General features: G+C 44.2%; 1 protein-coding gene across 3 annotated transcripts in view; it reads right to left on the bottom strand.

The window, feature by feature from the left end:
- Positions 1-22500, bottom strand: part of arid1b (AT-rich interactive domain 1B) — a 227996-nt gene that overhangs the window by 131778 nt on the left and 73718 nt on the right. For all 3 annotated transcript variants that reach the window (XM_080512800.1, XM_080512801.1, XM_080512802.1), the window contains exon 4: positions 15349-15453. In XM_080512800.1, the coding sequence (XP_080368926.1) occupies positions 15349-15453 (105 nt within the window). The remainder of the gene's footprint in view (positions 1-15348; positions 15454-22500) is intronic.

Here is a 22500-nt window from a genome sequence, read left to right as displayed (position 1 = left end):
ACGATTAAAACTTAATAAGAATCAATTATAACAACCAAACCTTACTCAGAACACACAGATACATTTCCAAGAATTAGAGCTCGTAAAGAATCCATTAAAAACAAGATGTTGTCTCTGAACAGAAGGGATATTGTTTCTTAATTTTCAGTGTGGCATACTTGTCTTGAGATGGGAGTTTTATTTGAGCAAAAAAACCCCCCAAAAAGACAAAAAACAAACAAACAAAAACTCCCCCTGCGAGGCACACACGCACGTGCCGTTGGCAGGGGGAGTTTTCCAGCCTCTCGGAGGTCACAGGGTGCTGACAGGCAGCGAGGACCCAGTCGAAGGAAAGAGAGACGGCGCGAGAGGGAGGGAGGGAGGACGTGTTTAATCGCCGGGCCAGCTCTGACAGATGGCCGCACGCTTCCAAAAGAGCAGCGCGAGTGGAAAAGTGGGCCATCAGTGACCCTCACGGTGAGTGTGTGTGTGCTTACACATGTATGTCAGTGTAACAAAAGCAAATGCTGCACAGGCATTTGTTTGTTTGAGCCGCCCCCCCCGTTATGAGCCAGTGCCAAGTGATGATAGTAACAGGCTGGCAGGACAGTAAACAGTCGATGTGGACTGAACAACAGGCATCAGAGCCTCCTCTGCCTCCCTCCGTCTCTCCTGGTCAAAGGCCCTCATCCCCGCCTCATCTGTTGCCTTCTATTTGCTCTCTTTCTTCTCCGTCCACTTTCCAAACACCACAGCTTTTTTCCTTCTCTTTCCATCTTGTTTCACTTTCCTTCCTCCCCTTTTCCACTCATTATCACAGCGAACTCTCCAAAGCAGTGACAGGCCCACACACGGACCCACGGAGCCCCCTCACCTAACTATAACCCTCACAGTGCAGAGTGTAACCCCCATCCTGCTAAAACCCATAATCTGACTCCCAAGTGGAAATGAAACCAGAAAACCCACATCTACACCCTGAAAAACACCTCAACCAGCGGAAGGCCCTGCAATCTGGACCACACACACACACACACACACGCACACACACGCAAGAATCTACATGCATTAACACATGCATACACACGCACACACTTATACACATGCATGCAAGACAAAATTAAACAGTCACACAAAAGAATGCTAACATGCTCAGCTAAGATAATAAGTAACGCTTCACGCACGCACGGATGCACATGCAACACACACACACACACACACACACACACACACACACACACACACACACACACACACACACACACACACACACACACACACACACACACACACACACGCACACACGCACACGCACACTGCTGGGACTTACACTTTGTAACATAAGCAATTAGCACTCTGTTGAACTGGCTTTGACATGAGCAGAAAGCTCAATTACATACACATGGTGCAAAAGATCCTGCACACGTACACACATACACATACACACACACACACAAACATACATATGCACACGCAGAGGCGTAAACAAATACAAAGCACTCTGGCTCATATGTATATGCACACAAACAGGACACACACACACACACACACACACACACACACTCTCTGGCGAGCGTCCAGACTGTGTCTTGTAGCTTGTGTCTATAAAGCCCTGAGCACCATATCGACAACTGTAATAACTGTGGCTGGCAGGAGAGAGCAGATTACAGCAGCAATCATGGGCCCTGAACGCACATATACACACACACATACACACACAACTTCTCTACTGTTGTCAAAAATCATTTTATTTTATTTTATTGTACACACACACACACACACACACACACACACACACACACACACACACACACACACACACACACACACACACACACACACACACACACACACACACACACACACACACACACACACACACACACACACACACACACACACACACACACACACACACTCTGTCTGTACTGACACTTGTGAAGTTGTGATACTGTTGCAGTGGACACGATGTTTAATGTTGACTGAAAGACTCCATGGTCAGTGACACCAGTCAATAGTTAAGAGTGTTCCATTTCAAGTTAAATACTTGCAATGTACACAATTGATTCACAGTCGCATGTATTATTAATAGAACTGCAGGCACCAAAATCTTAACTATTGACTCTTGCTACTAACTTAAATATGAGTTTCCGTGGGTTCCTGCATCATAGAGCAAACAGACAAAGAAGAGCCCAACATGAAGAGTTCTTCAGAGAAACAGAGGGCAAAGGAGGGCCGAGCAGTCAGCAAAGCAGGAGTGAGCCAGTCAGTCAGCCGGTCACCGCAGGTCTATAACTGCAGCCAAGGCCACCGCTGGAAAATGAGAGTGGGCATTATTAGAGTGGAGAGAGCCGGCTGAGATTGGGGTCAGAGCTATATGGTGCACGGGCCAAGGAGAGGAAATATATAGAGAGGCGAGGACAGAAAGAAAGGAGTGATTTAAAAATAAATAAATAAAAGCAACAACAATTTCAAGCTTAAATGTATTTTTACACATTTTATATAATATCATGTTGGTAAAATTGATCATGCATTTTATACTATGTAATGTACTTTTCTGCATTTAAATTCAATAAAATGTGGTGAAATCATCCATAATTTTAATTCGTAATTAAACATTCAATGTACTGGTATATTTGTGGAGCCATTGGATTTATTTTTTCAACTTATATGTAGATTTGTCTACAAAACAAGTTTCGATATGGTTGTTCCAGTGTTTGTTTAAAAAAAATATATCGAACACAGTTGAAAGGTCACAAATACGTCATCATATTTTTAACTCCTGGGACAGGGATGGATCAGGTGTTAGAGCAGGTCTGCAGTTCGATCCCACATTGGCCTGTCCATGTGTTGAATGTGACTGATTATGTAAAGCAGTAAAACACACTATACAAGTAAAGTCCATTCCCCACAATGGGGAATGGACAGATGTATACGTGCAGCTCCAAGAAAATGCTAATTTGAAGCATGGACATTGCACATTTGCAAAAAACTCCTTTTCCCCCTCTTGTTATTCTCCACAATCCAATCACCTCCTCTTCTCTTCAACCTCTCCCGATGCCCCCCCTCCTCTTAAATCCTCCCCCTCTCCCTCTTACCTCTTCCTTTCTCTCCCTCCATCGGCCCCCCGACCAAGGAGAAGCAATTTGCAGCCGCAATCCGTCGCTAATTCTCGCTCAGCGTTCATGAAAAATGTATAGCAGGCAGACTGTAGGGAGATGCAGATTGGCGCTGGGCCCTCAGCGAGAGCCCGGCTCTGCATTAATGGAACATTATTTTCACTCTCGCTGTCCCTCCTCTGCATATACGTCTCCTCTGCTCTTCTCTTGTACAGTGTTGTTCACTATCTATCTATCTATCTATCTGAGCGGGGTTTTTTTCCGCCCCACTTTCACAGAGTCTGATAAAACAAAAGCCATAAATATTCCAGGACTCGCCTGAATATTAGCAGCTTAAACAAGCCAAACACTGCTATCTGCAATCTGAATAACTGCGTGTTTGTGTGTGTGTGTGTGTGTGTGTGTGTGCTGGGGTGTTTCAGTGCGTGCATTTGCCTGTGAGCGCAGTGTGCAGCCAGCTAAACCTTCTCAAAGATAATAAGAGGAAAAAACTTTATCTTAATCTTTAAAAGGCACGACATGAAGTTTGAATCCAGCTGTGAAATGGGTCGTGTGTGTGTGTGTGTGTGTATGTGTGTGTGTGTGTGTGTGTGTGTGTGTGTGTGTGTGTGTCAGAAAGCATCTTAACATGGACTCAGACACATTGGTGTGTGTTTGTGTGTGCGTGTGCAAGGATGTGTTTAAAGTACACATATCTTATGAGAGTAGATTAATAACAGCACTGTAATGCCATCAGGACTAGTCACAGTGTGGATCATGCATAATAAACCTCCCAAGGAGTTTACGCACACACACGCACGCACGCGCACACACACACACACACACACACACACACACACACACACACACACACACACACACACACACACACACACACACACACACACACACACACACACACACACACACACACACACACACACACACACACACACACACACACACACACACACACACACACACACACACACACACACACTTCCTGTCACTATAGCAACACTGGCGATGCTGCTGCCCCTGACTTCAAAGTCAGATGTAATTTCAGCCTCCTAACAGCCAGAGGGAGCCATGGTGATGACAGAACACTGTGCTCTGATGGCTCCATCGCTCCTCTTTATTTCTTCTTTCTCTTCCTCTCCTCCATTCCTCCGCCGCTTCCTTCCTTCCCTTTCTACCTCCCTGCTTCGCTATCCTGCTGGGAGTCCAGGCATCCAGTACCGGACGTAAAAATAAACCCAGAAATGTTAGAAGTGGATGACTGAAGCTGGGAAAACAGGGAGTGAGTGAGGCGAGGGAGTACTGAGGGGAGGAAAGCAAAGAGGCGATAAGGAGGAGAAGGCAGAGGGGGGTGGGGGGGGGGGGGGGGGGGTGGGAGGAGGGGTTGTCTTTTACAGCACATTTTCTTTCTCTCCAGTGCTTCTGTTTTTCTCTCCTATACCCAAAAGAGTGACAGGAAGTTGAAGGAAAGAGAAAATGTAGAATGTGAAAAAGAAAGTGTAATCGGTTGCAGCATACAACCCTATCCATCCATCCAGCTTCGGTACTGCTTTACTTATCGGGGCTGAAGTTGGTCATTCACACCACACTAATTCACACCGACTGAAAATTACTGACCACATCGTGCCCTTCCACCTCATAAGAGTCATGTTTTGGCAGATTGTTGAACGACATCCTTCCATTTTCTTTCCAGTAAAGCTTCGCCTTTACACAGCATTATCTTGAAAACAATGTGCGTTTACACAGAAACAACAGAAACAGCGATGCAGTTAGCATGCCAGGCCACAAGTTGGTGCTGTTAGTGTTGCCATTGTACTTCTGTCCAAATCTTGGTCCACATGTCGGACATGTTCATTTTCTGGCACAAATAAAATAAAAAAGTCGCAACTTCCTATTCTTAACTCATGATGGTTAATCATACATACACATTATGTAATGTGTGAATTAGTCACAACTCTTTGGCCGCATTAAATTCTATATTTGGTATAAAACTTTTAGCTTCTCCAGCAGTGTTTTTGAATTTATGCACAGCAGCTTACAAAAAGTATTGAATCTACTTAAAGCAACTTTTCGAACGAGTCAAATGTGTACTATATTGAAATTGGCTTTTTATTCATTTTTATTTTATTATTTTCTTTTCCATTTGTTTCACGTAATTTTAATTTTGCCTTCGTTCGAAATAAATAAATATAGCAAATCAAATAAACAATTTATGTCAATGTATCTTTGGACTTTAATTAAACAAAAAAGTAACAAAAGAAAACCAATGCACAGCGAGAACATGCTAATTCGTCATGGAAATACTCATTAATCTGGGAATATTGTCACCGTGAGGGAAAGTACTAACCCTTACAACACCCAGCTTCAAATATTTATTCTTACGGAAAATCTTCTCACATTCACACAGTGAAACATCATTCGAGGAGAGAAAGTTCCCACGTCCCAACTATTAATGAATGTGAAATAGATGTTTCCAATCTCCAGTTCAGATTGGCTCAATAACATTTGAAGCCATTTTAACAGTTAATTTAAATATTAATGTGATAACACAAAATCACCATTCATAATGGAGGACTCGGAGCCAGAAGGGGCGTATCTGGCACGAACGTCTGGTGAAAATGAAACCTATATATCAAGAACGCCTTTCAGATTTATTTTGGGTGGGATGGAATCGATATGAAAGCGTATTTTTTCAAAAAAGAAATTCAAACAAATGGAGCCGTGTGAAGCAAGTTGGTGGGCCCGGTCCCGGGTTTCACAATATAAGAACACTGGCGGATGTCGCGCCGAAAGAGGAGGAGAAAATCTCACAGCGTGTGTCACGTTCGCTTACTGTGTACATTCAACCATCCTACAGAGCGGCCTCGGCTTTCACACGCTGTCACAGCAGCGACGCTCGCACCGCCAAGCCGGACCACACTTCGCTAGGTGTTAATACGGATTTTGAGCGCCCAAAAACAACAACAGAAAACTGCAACATGCACATACTGAAGCGTTTCCCACACGCGTAAGAATTCTTACAAGATCTAAACTAGGAGAGTTCATTACTTCAGTTTTTATTATATAATCACACTTAGATTTAAAAAATCTTTTATTGATTTTGAAAGCATTTTCTGGGCTGACTGCTTCTATGAAAATGCTCCAAACATATTATTATGTCCTCTTTTTTATAAACACATTAGTTTTAATGCTGACTTCTACATTTAATAATGTTTTTTGTTCTGTCTTTGTTACAGAAAATATAGAGAATTGCACATTGCTGTCGACTGAGATTTGGTGCACGTGTATAAAAACAGTCACTGACAAGTTACTACAAAAAAGTGACGATTCCTTTTTTATTGTCTCTCACAGGTGAAGTCCTAATAATGTGACAATGTGAATCTTGATGTATTATTAGAGCATGAATCACCTGATTCACACATCCTACAGTTACAAGTCAAGCAGCGATGCCCTCCTGCTATTTTGGTCTGTTTGAGTTGAAAATTCATTCTCAAGTCGGGTATTTCCAACAGAAAGCACTCCCATGAGAAGAAGGCACTTTTTGGCAATTATACAGAGCTCAGCATAACACCTGCTCGTGAGAAAGAAAAAAATTGGCTGCAATACAACTTAGATTAAAAACAAAAAACAAAAAAATAAAACCTAAATGCAGACATCTCTTACAAAGGTAAACTAGCATTAAATTGGGGCTGTGAATGCATCACAGTTTACTATTTAGAACATAAACTAACACCCTGTTTACTCGTTTTCAAGTGAAAACAGAAAACTTTCAAAGGGCTTTGGGGGAACTTTTCGAAAACGCTCCAACTCCATTCTGCCTCCAGAGTGTCATGGCTCCCAGTCCGTATTCTCCTGGGACTTTGGTTTTATCGTTGACAGTCACTCGGAATAGCAATCCAACTTCGCTATCTGTCCGTGTACTCGCCATCGTCATTGTCTGTCATGTGTTGTTGACGGTGTGCATGTGTGTGTAGTTTCATTACGAAAAGAAACAACAACTGGTGGCCTGGGAGGCCAGCTACATTGTTTATAGCATTTCTGCTGTTTTCATGTAAATGTTTTTAGAACACAAACACAAATGTTTTCTGAAACGTTCTAAAATGTTACATTTTCACTAGAACCGTAAACAAGGCCGCAGGCTAATGCTAATGCTAACAGGAAGTGCAGAAAACATTGTAGAGAGAGACCGCAGCTTTCTTTTGGCTCCAGTAATTGAACTGTTCATCAGACGAAAGATCTGATGAGGACAAAAAAAGACAATCAATGCTTTTGTGGCTTAACTGGAGCACACAATAACCTTGTTGGAGCCATGTTAGATACCACCTCTCCTCTCTCCTCCTACGTTTCGACAAAAGACACCGGCCAGTTGGGAAACTGATGAGCTCAGAGCAGGGGGGGGGGGGGGGGGGGGAGAAAAAAAAGTTTCAGAGTGAAGGAGGGGGAACATTTCTGTCCTTCTAGGGTCAGTACTCGTTTTCTACCTCCTCCTCCGCCCTTATCTCCCCCTCCTCCGGTTGGTGGAGAGGCGCCAGTGAAGCCGGACGGGTGTTTTCTTAACCAAGTTCATCCCTCTCCATTTCCTCTCCGCTCTCAAATCATACAGCCCGACACACTGGGAGCGTACGCATGTGTGAGCATCGGGGTGGGTCAGTGTGCTTGAGGAATGCTCCCACGCACACCACACACACACACACACACACACACACACACACACACACACACACACACACACACACACACACACACACACACACACACACACACACACACACACACACAGGTTTACTATCTGCCCCTCGCTCTGCTGTGCCGGGGCTTCAGTCTCACTGTCAGGGATGGCTGGGTATAAACACGGCGCGCCTCCCTCTCTCTGTCTCGTCCTGCCGCTGCTGCTCAGCCTTGTGTTGCCAGTTTGTTTTAACAACCCAACACTGGCCAACACAGTTCCCAGTAGGTAGAACAGTGTGGAGCCATCACATTTTGCCATAAGACAAAACTAAAAAAATTCTGCAAGCAAAGAAGAAAAAAAACAACAACAAAAAAACAAAAAAACTTCATCGATCCCTGTGGGGCCCTGTGGGGAAATTATGTTTTGTGTGTGTCTCCTCTGCAGGGGATGAGAGTGCAGTGTCAGCTGCTGAGGAGAGCTGGGAGGGATTCAGTGTCCTGTAGCAGGACACTTCAGCAGTGCAGAGTGTGATAACATGCAGGAATAGGACTGGATTCTCTTCATAATTTGAAACTCACATAAATAGCGTCACGTGGCATGTTTCGAGCGTAAAATTAGAAAAAAAAAAAAGAGATGTAACAAAGCCAAAGTCAGGACGTATATGAGGCATTCATGTGCAAGTGGGAAGTTCCTAAGAGACACAAATCAAAGTCTCCTAAACACCAGCAACACTAGTGGGAAAGTGGGGAGTTTATAAGCTCTTAGCTAATGCGAGTAACTCAAAGCAACCACATTGAATTTTTTACTCCGATGTGCGTTCACATGACAACAGAAAACAACACTTTAATATCATCAAAAAAAATTTAATTAAATCCTTAAAAGCCAACACATGTATGAAATTACGTTTGATGGATTTTTGCTTTTTCACAGATGGAAATAATCATGTTATTATTGCTAATGGAGTCTTTTTATTATCACTTTTAACTGTGATAATGTGTCTTTATTACAGAGAGCTAACAACCTGACTTGACCATTTGTAACTTTCTGAGTTCCCTGCTGACGTACTTGCAAAGATATCCACCTGTGGGTGTAGAGAATCTAATCTGTATTCAACTAAACAAAGAGAAAAGAAAGTGTCTAAAGTTAGTCAAAAGAAAAGAAAACTAATTAAACAACAATTAGATGCTGCAGTGACCTCAATATTGCATTATGTGCCTTTAAAGTCTGGCAATCGCCTCAATCTTAACTAATATCCGAGCCATGTTTTAAAGTTGCAACACATATTTAGGAACACCCTCAGAATACGTCCATAAATCTAATTTTATTTCCGATCTCATCACCTGAATTCTGCAGGTTTTTTTGATGCGGAGAGATGAAAGACCGGGAGAAATGTGCCCTGCAGATCAATTCCACTTCCGATGCATCTGTGTTTTCATGCTGTAGGGGAACAAATGGTAAGCCCGGCAAAAACACATGTTCCCCAGCTCTTGAGGATCAAAAAAAAAAAAGACGAAGAAGAAAAGTATGTGCGTACATGAAACTGTGTGTGCATACTAAATGATTCATGAGGAGCAAACGAAAACAGGCCGGCATACAAGCGGAAAAATAGCCTGTCTGCATTTTAGATGAAGTCGGGGTCTTCAGACGGGCTGCGTCATGATACCCGAGTCTGTGGCGTAAACAGGGCAGAGGTGAAAACACTAATTACGTTTGAGTTTGCGGAGTGAATAAGCATCAGAAGGAAAAAAAAAAACAGCTGTACGGTAAATTACAAGATCCTGTGGACATGCGTATGGACTGGCAACACGTGAGTGACACTGAATCAATCAACCGTGCTCATATTGGGTTTAAGAGAGTCATGGCCTTGACCATCCCCTATACCGCAGAGTGTGAAACCGGCTGCAGATTAGCTGTCCTATTCTCAGCGCCGCTATGTGCACGCAGCGGTGGCGGCGAGCTACTGTGGCCTTCAGCGCTGCTTTCTGAGCTAAGAATAGGCTGCAGGGTCCAGAGAACATCTCGTCTCCGAGTCTCCCAGCCTCCCGCTCTCCCCCACGCGCCCGACACACAGGAGCACGTCGGAAAACACACCCAGGCATGTAAGCAGGCGTGACATTTAAATAGACACAATTAATGAAACTACTGATGATGTTTGCCGTACATTTTCAACCGATGTGCATTTCCCACCATCAGTCTGCCTCCTCCTCGTCTCCCTTGTATTTCTTTGCTTTCTTGACTCCCCCAGCCTCCTCCCCCTCACCCCCCCCCCCTCCCCCCTGTGTGCACTAATGTGGAGGCTGAATGTAACCCTGCTGGATGACATTACTCTGCGCTGCCTGCTGGCCTGTCTGCCTGCCTGGGGACTCTAAAATAAAACACAGCAGTAGGGAAAGCCAGAGAGAGAGAGAGAGAGAGAGAGAGAGAGAGAGAGAGAGCACATACTGTATGTGCAGACTGACTGACATGCTCTGATAGAGCACACACACACACCACACACACTGTGTGTGAAAAATGGCTCGCAAGAGGACAGAATGTGCATGAAAGTATGTGCAGAATGTGTGTTTGTTAGCAAAGAGGAACGTGTGTGTGTGTGTGCGTGTGTGTGTGTGTGTGTGTGCGTGCGTGGTTGTAGCGAGGGAGAGCAATGGGAGAGAGAGGGAGGGCACGAGCTTCTCCAGCTGCGGCCTGTCAATCATTCATGACCTAACATTCAGAAAAACAGAAGAGGGCAAGGTGGACAGGAGAGAGAGAGACAGAGAGAGAGGGGGAGGGAAGGAGAGCGAGAGAGAGTTTTTTTCTGGGCTTTCTTTTTTCCTTTTGTCTGATGGAAAATAAGTCAAGGAGGGGCAAATGAGCACAGGAAGACGTACATGGATGTTTTTTGTCTGTGTATAAGAATTTGTGTGTGTGTGCATGTGAGAGAGAGAGAGAGAGTGAGAGAGAGAGAGAGAGGGGGGGGGGAGGAGGGAGTGTGTGCGCGTGCACTAGTGTGAATAACACACTCCTGCCGGAACCCCATAGCCTGAATTCAACATCCCTCACCCTGAACAAGTGACAAAAAGATAACCACGTTTCACTTCATCGCTTCACGCCCTCTCTCCCTCTTTCCCTCACATGCTTTCTCTCTCTCTCTCTCTCTCTCATACTGCTCTTCACCCCTCCTCCCCACCTCACCCTCCCTCCCTCTCACTCTGCCTTTCCACATGGCTGGCCATCCTCTCCCATGTCCCAGAGGATGGGAGGCTGCGCGGCAGCTTGGCAGGCTGTCAGGGGAACGCCGAAGAGCAGGGAACATGTAGTGACTGGAACGGTGGGAGGGAGCGGGGGTGAGGAGGAGCTGGAGGGTGAGGCGGGGGCATTGGGCTCCCGGCTCCTCACCTCACAAACTGCGACACTGGCAGAACCGACTTCGCCAAAAATATAAAGACGCCACGGTCCGACTGAGAGCGAGAAAACCCAGAGCTCTCACTCCCCCAAATACCAGAAACGCCATCGCCACACTGAGCTGGAAATAACAAGGCAGAAGACGACACAGTGTCATTCGGTGCCAATCCAGCTGTAACACACTGTCAGCAACTAACATGGCACCTTTCAAGGCCCTGTAATTGCCACACGTCCTGGAGAAATCTGGGTCATTTTGAAAATCCGTCACATTCCTGCGGGATGAATCATGAACAAATGTAGGAAATGTATTACTCCATAAAAACCACATAGAAATTATTATTTTTGTGTAAAATCAAACCAGACTTGTTGGCAACTGATTCAACAAACTTTTACACTATATTAAAAAAAACAAACAAAGAGGAAACCGGCCAACTTTTTGCAGTCTATGATTTTTCTTACAAGTTATTTGTCTTAAAAAAAAAAAAAAAAAAAAAAAAAAAAAAAATATTCACTCTGGTTTTGGCACCTGCTTTCATGCTTGTGTGGAACTGGAGGAACAGGCTCGCCGAGACCTGAACCAGCCTGCACATGATAAGTATTGTGATGCTAAAGCTACATTGAAAAATAAGGTGGTGCATGCTGCGTGGGTCTAGAGTGGTACAGCAGCAAGGCTGACGGTACGCAATAACACGTCAAAGAGACAATGTCTGCCATTGAGAAGGCTGTGAAAGGTCAAATCCATACAACAAAACCAAGGATGTAGAGGAAGAACCAAGAACCGAATGCTAATGTCAGGCTTTCAGTTTTCACATAACCACCAGGACCAAAAGCTATAGGGAAATGTAAGGTCAAGTTAATGATACATTACAGGAGGCTAATAGCAAGCATTGGAAACCTTGCTCTATATACTGGTAGATTGCTTACATAACATCCTGCATAAAGCAGGCTCATGCAAATGATTTGTGCTTTTAGATAGCCCGATCAACTAATATGATACCACATGTATTCAAATGAGGGTTTTATGTGTATTAGATCATGTTGACATGAGAAAGAGCAGATGGAAACTATCACTTCTGTTTGCTTTCATTCAACGTAAAGTTTTTGAACGGAGTGATGATACAGAGTTATCAATCAGAGAAGTACATTACATCAATCAAATAGCATAAACCTCTCTCAGTGTCCGAGAGACATTCTGTAATTCATATTTATGTAATCTAAATGTATAGTGTGTGTCATTTTGCATTGTTTTTGCATTTTCATTTCAGAGAGATTTTGCATTAACACAGCGACGTTTGTCTGTTTACACAGAAAAAGGCAGAAACGCTGAAAACAAGGTAGCTGGCATGTTGGGCCATTATCGGTTGTTTTTGCAATGAAACCATAAATACGTACGTAGAGAAAAATACGCCATAAACGTTAACAATGGGAGTTCACAGACATTCGTATGGACAGACGATGAAGATGGATTGCTATTCAGACTGACTCTCACCTATAAAACTACCAAATCCCAGGAGAATGCGGACCGGGAGTCATGACACTCTGGAAACCACCATTGTCGTCATTGTCCTTCTATTTACTACAGGTGTGGGGCGCATACGCAGTAGTAGCATTTCAGAAAAGCTCTTTTCCTCCGTTTCCATGGAGATGGAGTCCGGAGCATTTTCGAAAAGTTCCACCTTGAGAGCCGTTTTCAAAAATGTGGGTCTCAAATTCAATGGGACGCCAGTACACACCTGGAGCCGCCGCGTAAGATAAACCAGTAAAAGGAGGTAAGATGGAAAATGAATGAGAAAGAAGAGAAGAAAAAAAAAAACCTAATATCAAATTGATAAAAGGCATAGCAAAAACATACAGACACATAATAATGTTGATATGTATAAAACGACAGTAAATGAGTAAATCTTAGAAAATGAGATGTAAGAGATGGAGGATTGTAACTCTAATAGTGGGAAAAACTTTAGTTTCTAGATGCTACAAGCACCATTAGCCACAGCGTGCTTGTACGGAATCTAACGGAGCCTTTGTTTCATCCAACTGGAGAGATAAAATGATGGTGATTGTATATTAACAGGAGCGGCAACAATCCAGATAACTGTACGCTGATATGCAACACAAGGCCTTCTGTATCTGAAATACATTACATTTTTAAAAGGCCCAGGGGGCACTGTGACTTGCATTTGTGATAAGTAACTAAAGCGCTTTTTCCCTTTGGTCTGCCTTCAAAAATCCCGCCACATCACACGGCAGACTCGTCCCAAAACAACAACATGACACTTTGCCGACCCGCACTCCCTCCCTCCTGACAGAGAGAAAGGGAGGGAGAGTAAAAAAAAAAATTAAAAAAAAGAAAGAAAGAAAAAAGATGACAGCAGCTTTAGATCTGACATCAAACGCCGGCGCGAGAGTGAGAAAGAGAGAGGAGAGCGAGGGGGAACGGTTACATCTCTGCCGTGACAGCTTGCTGGAAGAGCTTGGCAAACGCAGAGAAATTTCTCCATCCTCCCCACTCTCTCTCTCTCTCTCTCTCTCCCTCTCTCTCTCCCTCTCTCTCTATCTATTCATCTCTCCCTCTCTGTGTCTCTCATCAAAACTTGCCGCCGATTAGGATCTCGGCGAGCCGCGGCGCTCTGGATGGGATGTGAAAACACACGGAGAACCCAAGGGGTAAAATGCCAGGATTAAAGTGGTGGGGGAATATGGGGTGATAGTGGTGGCGGTTCAAATAGATCGGCCCCCGCCACTGCAGCGGCTTGTCTTGCTCTCTTGCTCCGGATTCACACATTGATACATCAAGGCCATTTCTCATTACAGCACGAGGGTGGGGGGGGTGGGGGTGTTGAGAAAAAAAAAAAAGCTTTCATGATGCTACTTTAGAGAAAGACGGAGGGGAAAGGGAGGAGGGGAAAGAGTGTGGGAGAATAAAAATGAAAGGGAAAAGAAGAAATGCCGAGATGAAGCGGATGACATGCTATTAGTACGTTATGGAGGAAAAGACGGAAGAAGGTTGTGGGATCGTGCACGAGACAGAGAGGGAGAGAGAGAGAGAGAGAGAGGGAGAGAGAGAGAGAGAGAGACTGGAATCCCTTGAAAACTGACGGATAAATCAGTGCTGATTGGAAACAAAGCAGAGTCAACCGTCAGTGTGTGTTGAGAGACGGAGGACGACCGGCGCACTCAGCCCTTCAAAGCGGCCCCTATATGGAGAGAATATTATGGCTTAATTGGAGTTCATACACTTAATATAGCTTTTCCTTGCAGTTTATTCCTCCACTCCTGGGGCTGCTCCAAAGTATCTGGTAAATTAAAGCGCACACACCTCAAGCACTGCCAATATTTGCGCCCATTTGCAAATGTCTATTTATTCTATTCTTGAAAGTGCTGAGGAGCTGTAAGGAGAGTTAAAAAAGCGATTAGTTTAGCCAACGAAGCTCGAGCAGCCCACACCTCTCTCTCTCTCTGTTTTTGTTCCCTTCATAGATCATCCTGGTCTCACCCATTTCTTCTCAATTACTGCTCCAGTCAACCCGCTTCCGTTTTCCAGCACAAGCGAACAAACATGGGTTCCACCGTGAGACAAACTGTATGTAAAGATGATATCAGAGTGTGCTGAGTGCACCAGGAGTGTCAAAGTCATTTCACCGAAGGAGGTATAGGCGGCCGCGCCAGTAAAATTACATCATAATAAGCTATAAATTACAATAAATTCAAATGTTTTAGTGCTAAAAGGTGAAAATAAACAATAAAGAGTCACTTCGCTCACAGTATTAGACACCATTATTCCTTATGGTGGTAACAATTCGGTTCCTATTTATTTAGAAATATTTGGTACATCTGTATTTGTCTGGGATATTTTTTGGGGGAAGTGTATCAAACGCAACTATTGGGTTAAATTCGGAGGACCCGGGTTCGAATCCCGGTTGCAGCAGAAAAGGCATAAGTATAAAAATGTATAGGCGGGGTGTCAGGATGAACAGAGGAATCTGATTGGACAATTCCTGTCTGTCACGTCGAGGTGCTTTCTGATCAAAGTGTGATCATACAAGTCGTGTTCGAGTGTGGAAAGAATCTGCAAATGTGACCTTTATTTGTCCAGCTGCTCTCATTCCAACCACCTTTTCTCACGTGTGATGCTGTGTTGTGCACCGTGTGCTCCACTCATGCGCTTGCATCACTGCTTGGTGGACTCAGCTGTCAGTCACTCACCGGCAGACTGGAGGGGCGGTCCTGAGAGACACCATCCTCACTGTTGGCCTTCCCAGAATTCCCTGGGGCAGGACCCCTGATGCTGTAGTTCTCCTGCTGGGCCTCCTAGAGGGAAGACACACAGTTTATGATAATGCAAACATCGGATTGAGGCGCGTTTTTTTCGCTTGTTGCAGATGTCGGTTAAGGTCGACCACATGAGATGACAATGCATACCAAATGTTGGCGTACAGAAGGACACAGTGAAAACCCTGTAAATATGCTGTAAACTGGGCTACTGCAAATTCGACACGAGTGTCGACTGATTAAAAAAAAAGAAGGAAATGAAGAAAATCCTCACATTTAATGCAGAATAAAATGTGCTCGGGGTAATTACCAAGCAGTCTTGTTACAACATGCTGCGTTCATGAACAGGTTAAGAATAATAATTTCATGGTTCAGCTGTAAAATACCAAGCCTCCAGGACATATTTGTCACAAGTCTTTGATATACAAATTTGGATTCTCGCTAAATATAGAATTCTCTCCGCCACCGTGATTCCAAAGAGGTTGGGACGGTGCGCTAGATGTAAATACAAATAGGATGCATTGATTTGCAAATCTCATACAGGGAGGATTTTATTACCAACGGAGCTCCGGCCTTACATGACATGATACAAGAGATGTCACGAATGAAAGAAAATCCAACTTTACATCAACAATTCTGGCTTCTTTTGATGCGCGTGTAACACAACAACTCGAAAAAGTTGGCACGATATTATGGTCTGTTTTGGCTTTTCATAGAGAAATTTGTAACATCACCAATATATCTCCAGACTTTGGTTGGGAGCCATTAATATACATCATGCCAAACATTTCCAATTTTCAAAATCTGCACGTGTGTGTGTGCAAGTCTGTTAAATTTGTTGAACTGAATCAAAAAGCTCCTTTTATCCTAAACATTTGGTCCCTCGCAGATTACGCTTTTTCAACAACACATTCTGCCACGATGACACGAGTCTGGAAGTCTGGGAGCGAGACGAGGGGAGCAGTTGGAGCGCTGAGCGTGTCTTAGGTTTACACGGCTGCGATACACACTCCCTGATTCTCGGTTTAGATCAAGTTACAGCACAAAGAGGCATGTTTTATACACACACACACACACACACACACACACACACACACACACACACACACACACACACACACACACACACACACACACACACACACACACACACACACACACACACACACACACACACACACACACACTCTGTTACAGTACACCCAAGCACACAGCCATCAGCATCACCATACCCACCAATTCATTTCAACCAAATCCCAGCCTAACCACCCACTAATCCCCCAAATACACACACACACACACACACACACACACACACACACACACACACACACACACACACACACACACACACACACACACACACACACACACACACACGCACACGCACACGCACACACACACATACACAAACACGCGCCAATACACACACTCAGCCCTATTGTTCAATCTAAGTCATTTTCTTTCCCTCTGTAATCACAAGCCTATCTAGTGTAAACCAATTTTCTCCCCATTGTCGGAGGTGTTGCCCTCTCCCTCTCCCTCCCTCTGTATCCCTCCCGCTCTCCCTCTCCCTCTTCTTTTCATTCACCACGAAGGTCGTTCCTCCATCATGTTAAGCGTCAGCAGCACAATAGCAACTTGTTAAAGAGCTCTGAGTGGAAGGATTAGTGATAACTGATCAGCAAGACGCGGTGAGAGATCACACGCGAGTGCTCGCGCATGTATGTCTCATACACACACACACACACACACACACACACACACACACACACACACACACACACACACACACACACACACACACACACACTGAGTCTCCAGGTTTTTACTTTCAAAATCCATTTCCCCCCCCCCACAGTTTGATTTCTTATCTGTTGTGTGATTATACTGTAGTAGGTGGGCAATATTCCTGTCAGCTAGGTGATATAATTTTATAGCAGGAGATAATCCTTCACAGCATGAGCTGTATCGCTCCAGAACTGATCTATTATTAGAGCATTAACTGTGTAATAATTTGTGCATCCAGGGTATGAGCGATGCGGAGATGATGCAGAGCTTTTGTAGATGTTCCCGCCAACATCTGATACCAAGTTAATTTCACCCAGGATATTAAAGTGTTAGCTGCAAGGTTACTGTCCAACACACTTTTTGCACATAGTTTTAAACAGATAAAAAGTTAATGTATTCATTCATCCATCTCTAAGAGAAGGTGGTGTAATACTGGTAAATGCCCTAGAGTGGTCCCGCCAAACCCTTATTTCAATTACTAGCCAATTAAATCACAGAAGCACTAATTAAAATAGTTATATATATATTTTTTTATATATAGAAATTGTTCCACGACGCTAATGTTTCCTGAAAAGTCAATACAAGTGAGGTAAGTGTAACCTCTGGGCATTTTGATGGTCAAAACACAGCGACTATTTTAAGTGTTCCTAAATGCATCGTTACATTTTTTTACAAGTAAAACTGTATCATTAATGTTTTGTCTCTTTTATCATGAAATTAAAATAGAGGAAGAGTATTTGTATCTTTCAGTCAGTGAAAGTATTAAACATTTTGAAAAGTCAACGAAGCACTTGTAACAATTTTGATTAAATCTGTTAAAGATTTAAAATGTCAACATATTTGTGATGACATCTGTGTACATGTGTCTGTGCGATAACAGCTTTGTGGTGTTGAACAGGTCTCCGGTGTGAAGGACATCAGTTAATCTGTGAGAATAAAAACTCCTCAAATAAACAGAGATTTATATGAGTCATGTATGGACCCCCCAGCCGACTTTAGGTGAAGTGAGGGGGGAAATGTATTGAACGTAACTCAACAGTGTTGCTTTTTTACTTTTTTTAAGGATGGCTATTACTGATCGTTATTGTGATGAAAGATCACAGATGACTGATTCAGAATAGGAAACCGACCATGAAACCTGATGTGTTTTATTTAGAGCTATATTGGGTAGAACTCATTGCTTGACCCTCCACAGCCGTCCTGCATGGAGCCTCAATGAATGGATTTTTTTTTACCCGCTCTGGATTTATAGGCCCCTTACATGTTTTACAGGTGAAAACACGACAATGGTTCTCAGAACCAATGTGAACGCAACGTTTCAGAAACACCGGTACTGCGCATGTGCCCACATAGACAGGTAGAAGGATCAATGGTGGTTTCCAGAGATGTGTTTTTATTACTACATAGTTTTTAGCATCTCTGCCGTTTTCGTGTAAAAAACAAATGTTTTTGAAATGTTGCTATGTAAACGCCAAATGTTTTCACTTGAAACGTCGTCATGTAAACGGGGTCCACAGTTGCTCAAAGGTATGTTTTTGGACTGTGGATGTAAAAGTGGAGTACCCTGAAGAAAACATGCAAACTCCACTTGGAAAAGCGCCAAACTGGACTTGAACCGAAGGGCTTCTCACTCCAGCTCTCCATAACAATGTGTGGAAGCCAGACGGTCGGGTCTGGGGGGGGGGGGGGTCCTGTGGCACTCGGCTGTGGTTCACTCACTGGATCACATATCACGCCAGGCGTCGGCGATTTGAGAGAGACACTTCGCAACATGACCACGCCAAACAACAGAGGAGCTATTTTAAAAAGAAGAGAAAGCCATGATGGGGCCCTGAACAAGCCATGTGTTTGTGTGTGCAGCCCCCCCCCCTCGTGTTTATCAAAGAGGGGGGACATGATGGATGTTCTCCAAACGTCAGGCTTTTATTACACGGTCGGAAGTGATTCGTTTGAAGCGGGAGCCCGGCGTGGACGCAAATACTCCTCCACGGGTCAATAAAGGAGGGAGGAGTGGCAGGAGGAGGAGGACGGTGACTTTCTGAGAGGTGGACATGGACGTGAGCCCACAAACTGAAATCTGCACAGTTTCATCACACAGAACTGAAGAACAGAAGCTGCTGACCCAAGTCCAATATTTACTCAGACGTGTGTGTGTGTGTGTGTGTGTGTGTGTGTGTGTGTGTGTGTGTGTGTGTGTGTGTGTGTGTGTGTGTGTGTGTGTGTGTGTGTGTGTGTGCGTGTGCGCTCGAGGGGTGGGAAGGCTCCGTTTTAAGTGGGTCAGAGTGAGGTTAGCTTCATACTACTGTTTACACTACGATTCTTACGTCATTACTGTCATGTGTAATACGGACAGCGAGGAGAAACGGATGCAAAGAAGATGGAGAAAAGCTTTAGGAATGGGGGAAAAAAATAGATGAAGAAAGAGGAACGACGGCTTAAAAAAAAATTGAAAAAGTGAGCACAAGAGAACATCAGAGGCAAATGAAGGAGTGCTGCGAGTGCATCCTTTCATTTGAGTTTTTTCCAGTCCATTGTCTCAAAATCCCATTTCCCAGCTAATTTAGAAGCTTCTAAAATACACTCCACTCCATACCTTAAGCCTAAGGCCACAGCTAATCCTGTCTTCACACACACACGCACACACGCACGCACACACACTCTCACTCATCCGCCGTGCTTTTGAAAAGACTTCATCTTGGCATAGTAGAAACGAATGAAGGATATTGAAGGCAAGCGTTTGAAGTACATGAGGGAATGCAGGAATCAAACTGTGAGTTAAATGCTATTAGACAGCTGTGTGGAGAGGCAGTGTAATATTAGATTTGATTGAATAGATGACTGCTGAATGTGGTGTAATATATAGAGCCGGAGAGGCTTTATGCGGACGTAAATCAATATTGCAGCACCACCTTAATCCCAGCCACTCAGGAGCCGGGGCGGCGAGCGTGGAAACCATTCGGCGCGGTCGCCCCGGCTGTTTCGCAATATGAGACCTGCGTGTACCTGCTATCTAAAGTAGCTTGCATAGTCCAACTTGTAATTTAATCACCTGCATGGTTGCATTACATTGTCTGTGTTTTTTTTAATATTGTTTAACCCAGCAGGGAAATTTTCTTTTTCGCGCAGAAAAAAAAAAAAAAAGCAGGTCAAATGCCGCGTGCTCGAGCTACAATTTCAGCCGTCTCGGTCACAATAGATTACAAAAGAGTAATCATGACACATGACCTACACGACACTTTCCTTTATGTTGGGCTCACACCTCATTTAAGTAGGTTGTGGAGGGTTTTTATGCTTGGTTGCGCTCCACCTTCTTTCAAAGCGGTGAGTTGTTGCCTCGCTTTGCTTGCATGATTGACAAAATGAGGAAAAAAAAAAAAAAAAAGAGGCATGCAACAGGCGTGATAGCGAGCAAGCAGGTCTGACGCCGTGAGGGGGCGCCAGAGGGAGAAGGACAACACCATTTCAAATCCCCGTTTGCACGGCAACGGTGTTTGGAGTCACTGAAAATGCAACTTTAAAAAAAAAAAGGCTCCCGAGGTGGAACTTTTTGGAAAAGCCCCAACTATGTTTCCATGGAAACAGGTGAAAATGCAACTTTTCTGAAAATGCTGATACTATGCATGCGGACTACAGCTGTCGTAAATAGTTCTTCTGCACATGTGAGAGTAGATGGACAACAACAACAACGTATGCCTCCAGAGAGTCACGACTCCCGGTCCATATTCTACTGGGACTTTGTGGTTACATGGTTGAGCCACCGGTAATAGCAATGCAACGTGGTTGCCTGTTCTTACAAATGTCTGCGTACTCGCCAGTGTTGGTCTTTAGAGTCTATTGTTCCCTGTACCAGTGTGTGGTTACATTACAACATCACCAGCCACTAGAGGCCCAGCATGCTAACTGCATCATTTTCATTTGAAAATTTGTAACGGTAATATGTAAATGGGGTCTTAATTGCTTTCCTCAACTGCAGCAATCTTTAAAGGCCAGGAGGATGAGACCCCCATCTCTTAGAACTTGATCCCTCCACTTACACTGCACAAGCTTTGTTTTGGTTCAACGCCATCATTAGATTAGATTATTCAATATATTATTGGTGTATTATCATGGCTACAATAAGACAAACTCTTGCTTGTGAGATGCAAATTTGAAATATGTCGAAATGTCTTTACTGGTCACCTGTATACCCAGTCTGTGTCCCTGGATCAGTTCCTGGATGGATGGATGGATAGATGGAGGGATACAGAGTCAATCACTAACATTTCCATGTCTCAATTACACTAAATATACATATTTTTTTTCCACATTTACAGTAATAACCCTGAAGAGACGACGTCCCCCTGACCCAGAGATGTCTTCGCCCCTGAAACTCTCTGGAGACCCTGTCCACACAAAACACTAATCCGCTGGACCGCTTCATATCTTCATATAAAGGACACCAACACTCTCCTGTTAATGGTTGTCAATAAGTTACACAATGTCTTGGTTCATGCACCCTCCACAGTTTTTGACCTGACTTGACTATAACGTCTCTTTCCAGCCTCCTAATTCGTCCTGTTTAAGTCTTTCTTATTGTTGCACACATTCAGTGTCCTGCTTTGCTTTATTAGGAGAGCAAAATGACTTCCTCCTTATCTCGCTTTTGTCCTAATTATTGTAATTTCTCCCCCCACCCTCCACGTCCAGTCTCGTCCTTCCTTCTCCTCTTCCCACCTGCGCATTGCTCCTCCTCCTCCAGACCCTCATCCACTCCATCTCTTTCCTCTTCATACGTCCCATTTCCCTATCTCCTTCTCCATCCTCCTCTATCTTCCTCCACCCTGATTCTCCTCATCAATACCACCACCCTCATCCCCCCATCGCTCCCCGTCTGCACTCCTCTTCTCATGACTACCAAATGAATTTGCACCCCCCCCTCCACGCACGCACGCACGCACGCACGCACGCACGCACGCACGCACGCACGCACGCACGCACACACACACACACACACACACACACACACACACACACACACACACACACACACACACACACACACACACACACACACACACACACACACACACACACACACACACACAGAATCCTTTCCCCCCGCACGTTGGCAGATGCACATCTCCACAAAATCTGACGCTAATGCCATTAATATTCATTAAAAATTAAGCTTAATTGCATGTCTTTAAGAGAGGGGCCCATATCCGCTGCAGCACACACACACGCACACACACGCACACACACACACACACACGCACACACACACACCATAAACACAAGAGGGCATAACCACCTCCC

The sequence above is a fragment of the Blennius ocellaris genome (assembly GCF_963422515.1).
Source record: "Blennius ocellaris genome assembly, chromosome: 17".
Taxonomy (NCBI): Eukaryota; Metazoa; Chordata; class Actinopteri; order Blenniiformes; family Blenniidae; genus Blennius; species Blennius ocellaris.
The sequence above is the reverse complement of the archived record's forward strand: the minus strand, read 5'-3'. Positions and strand labels throughout refer to the sequence as shown.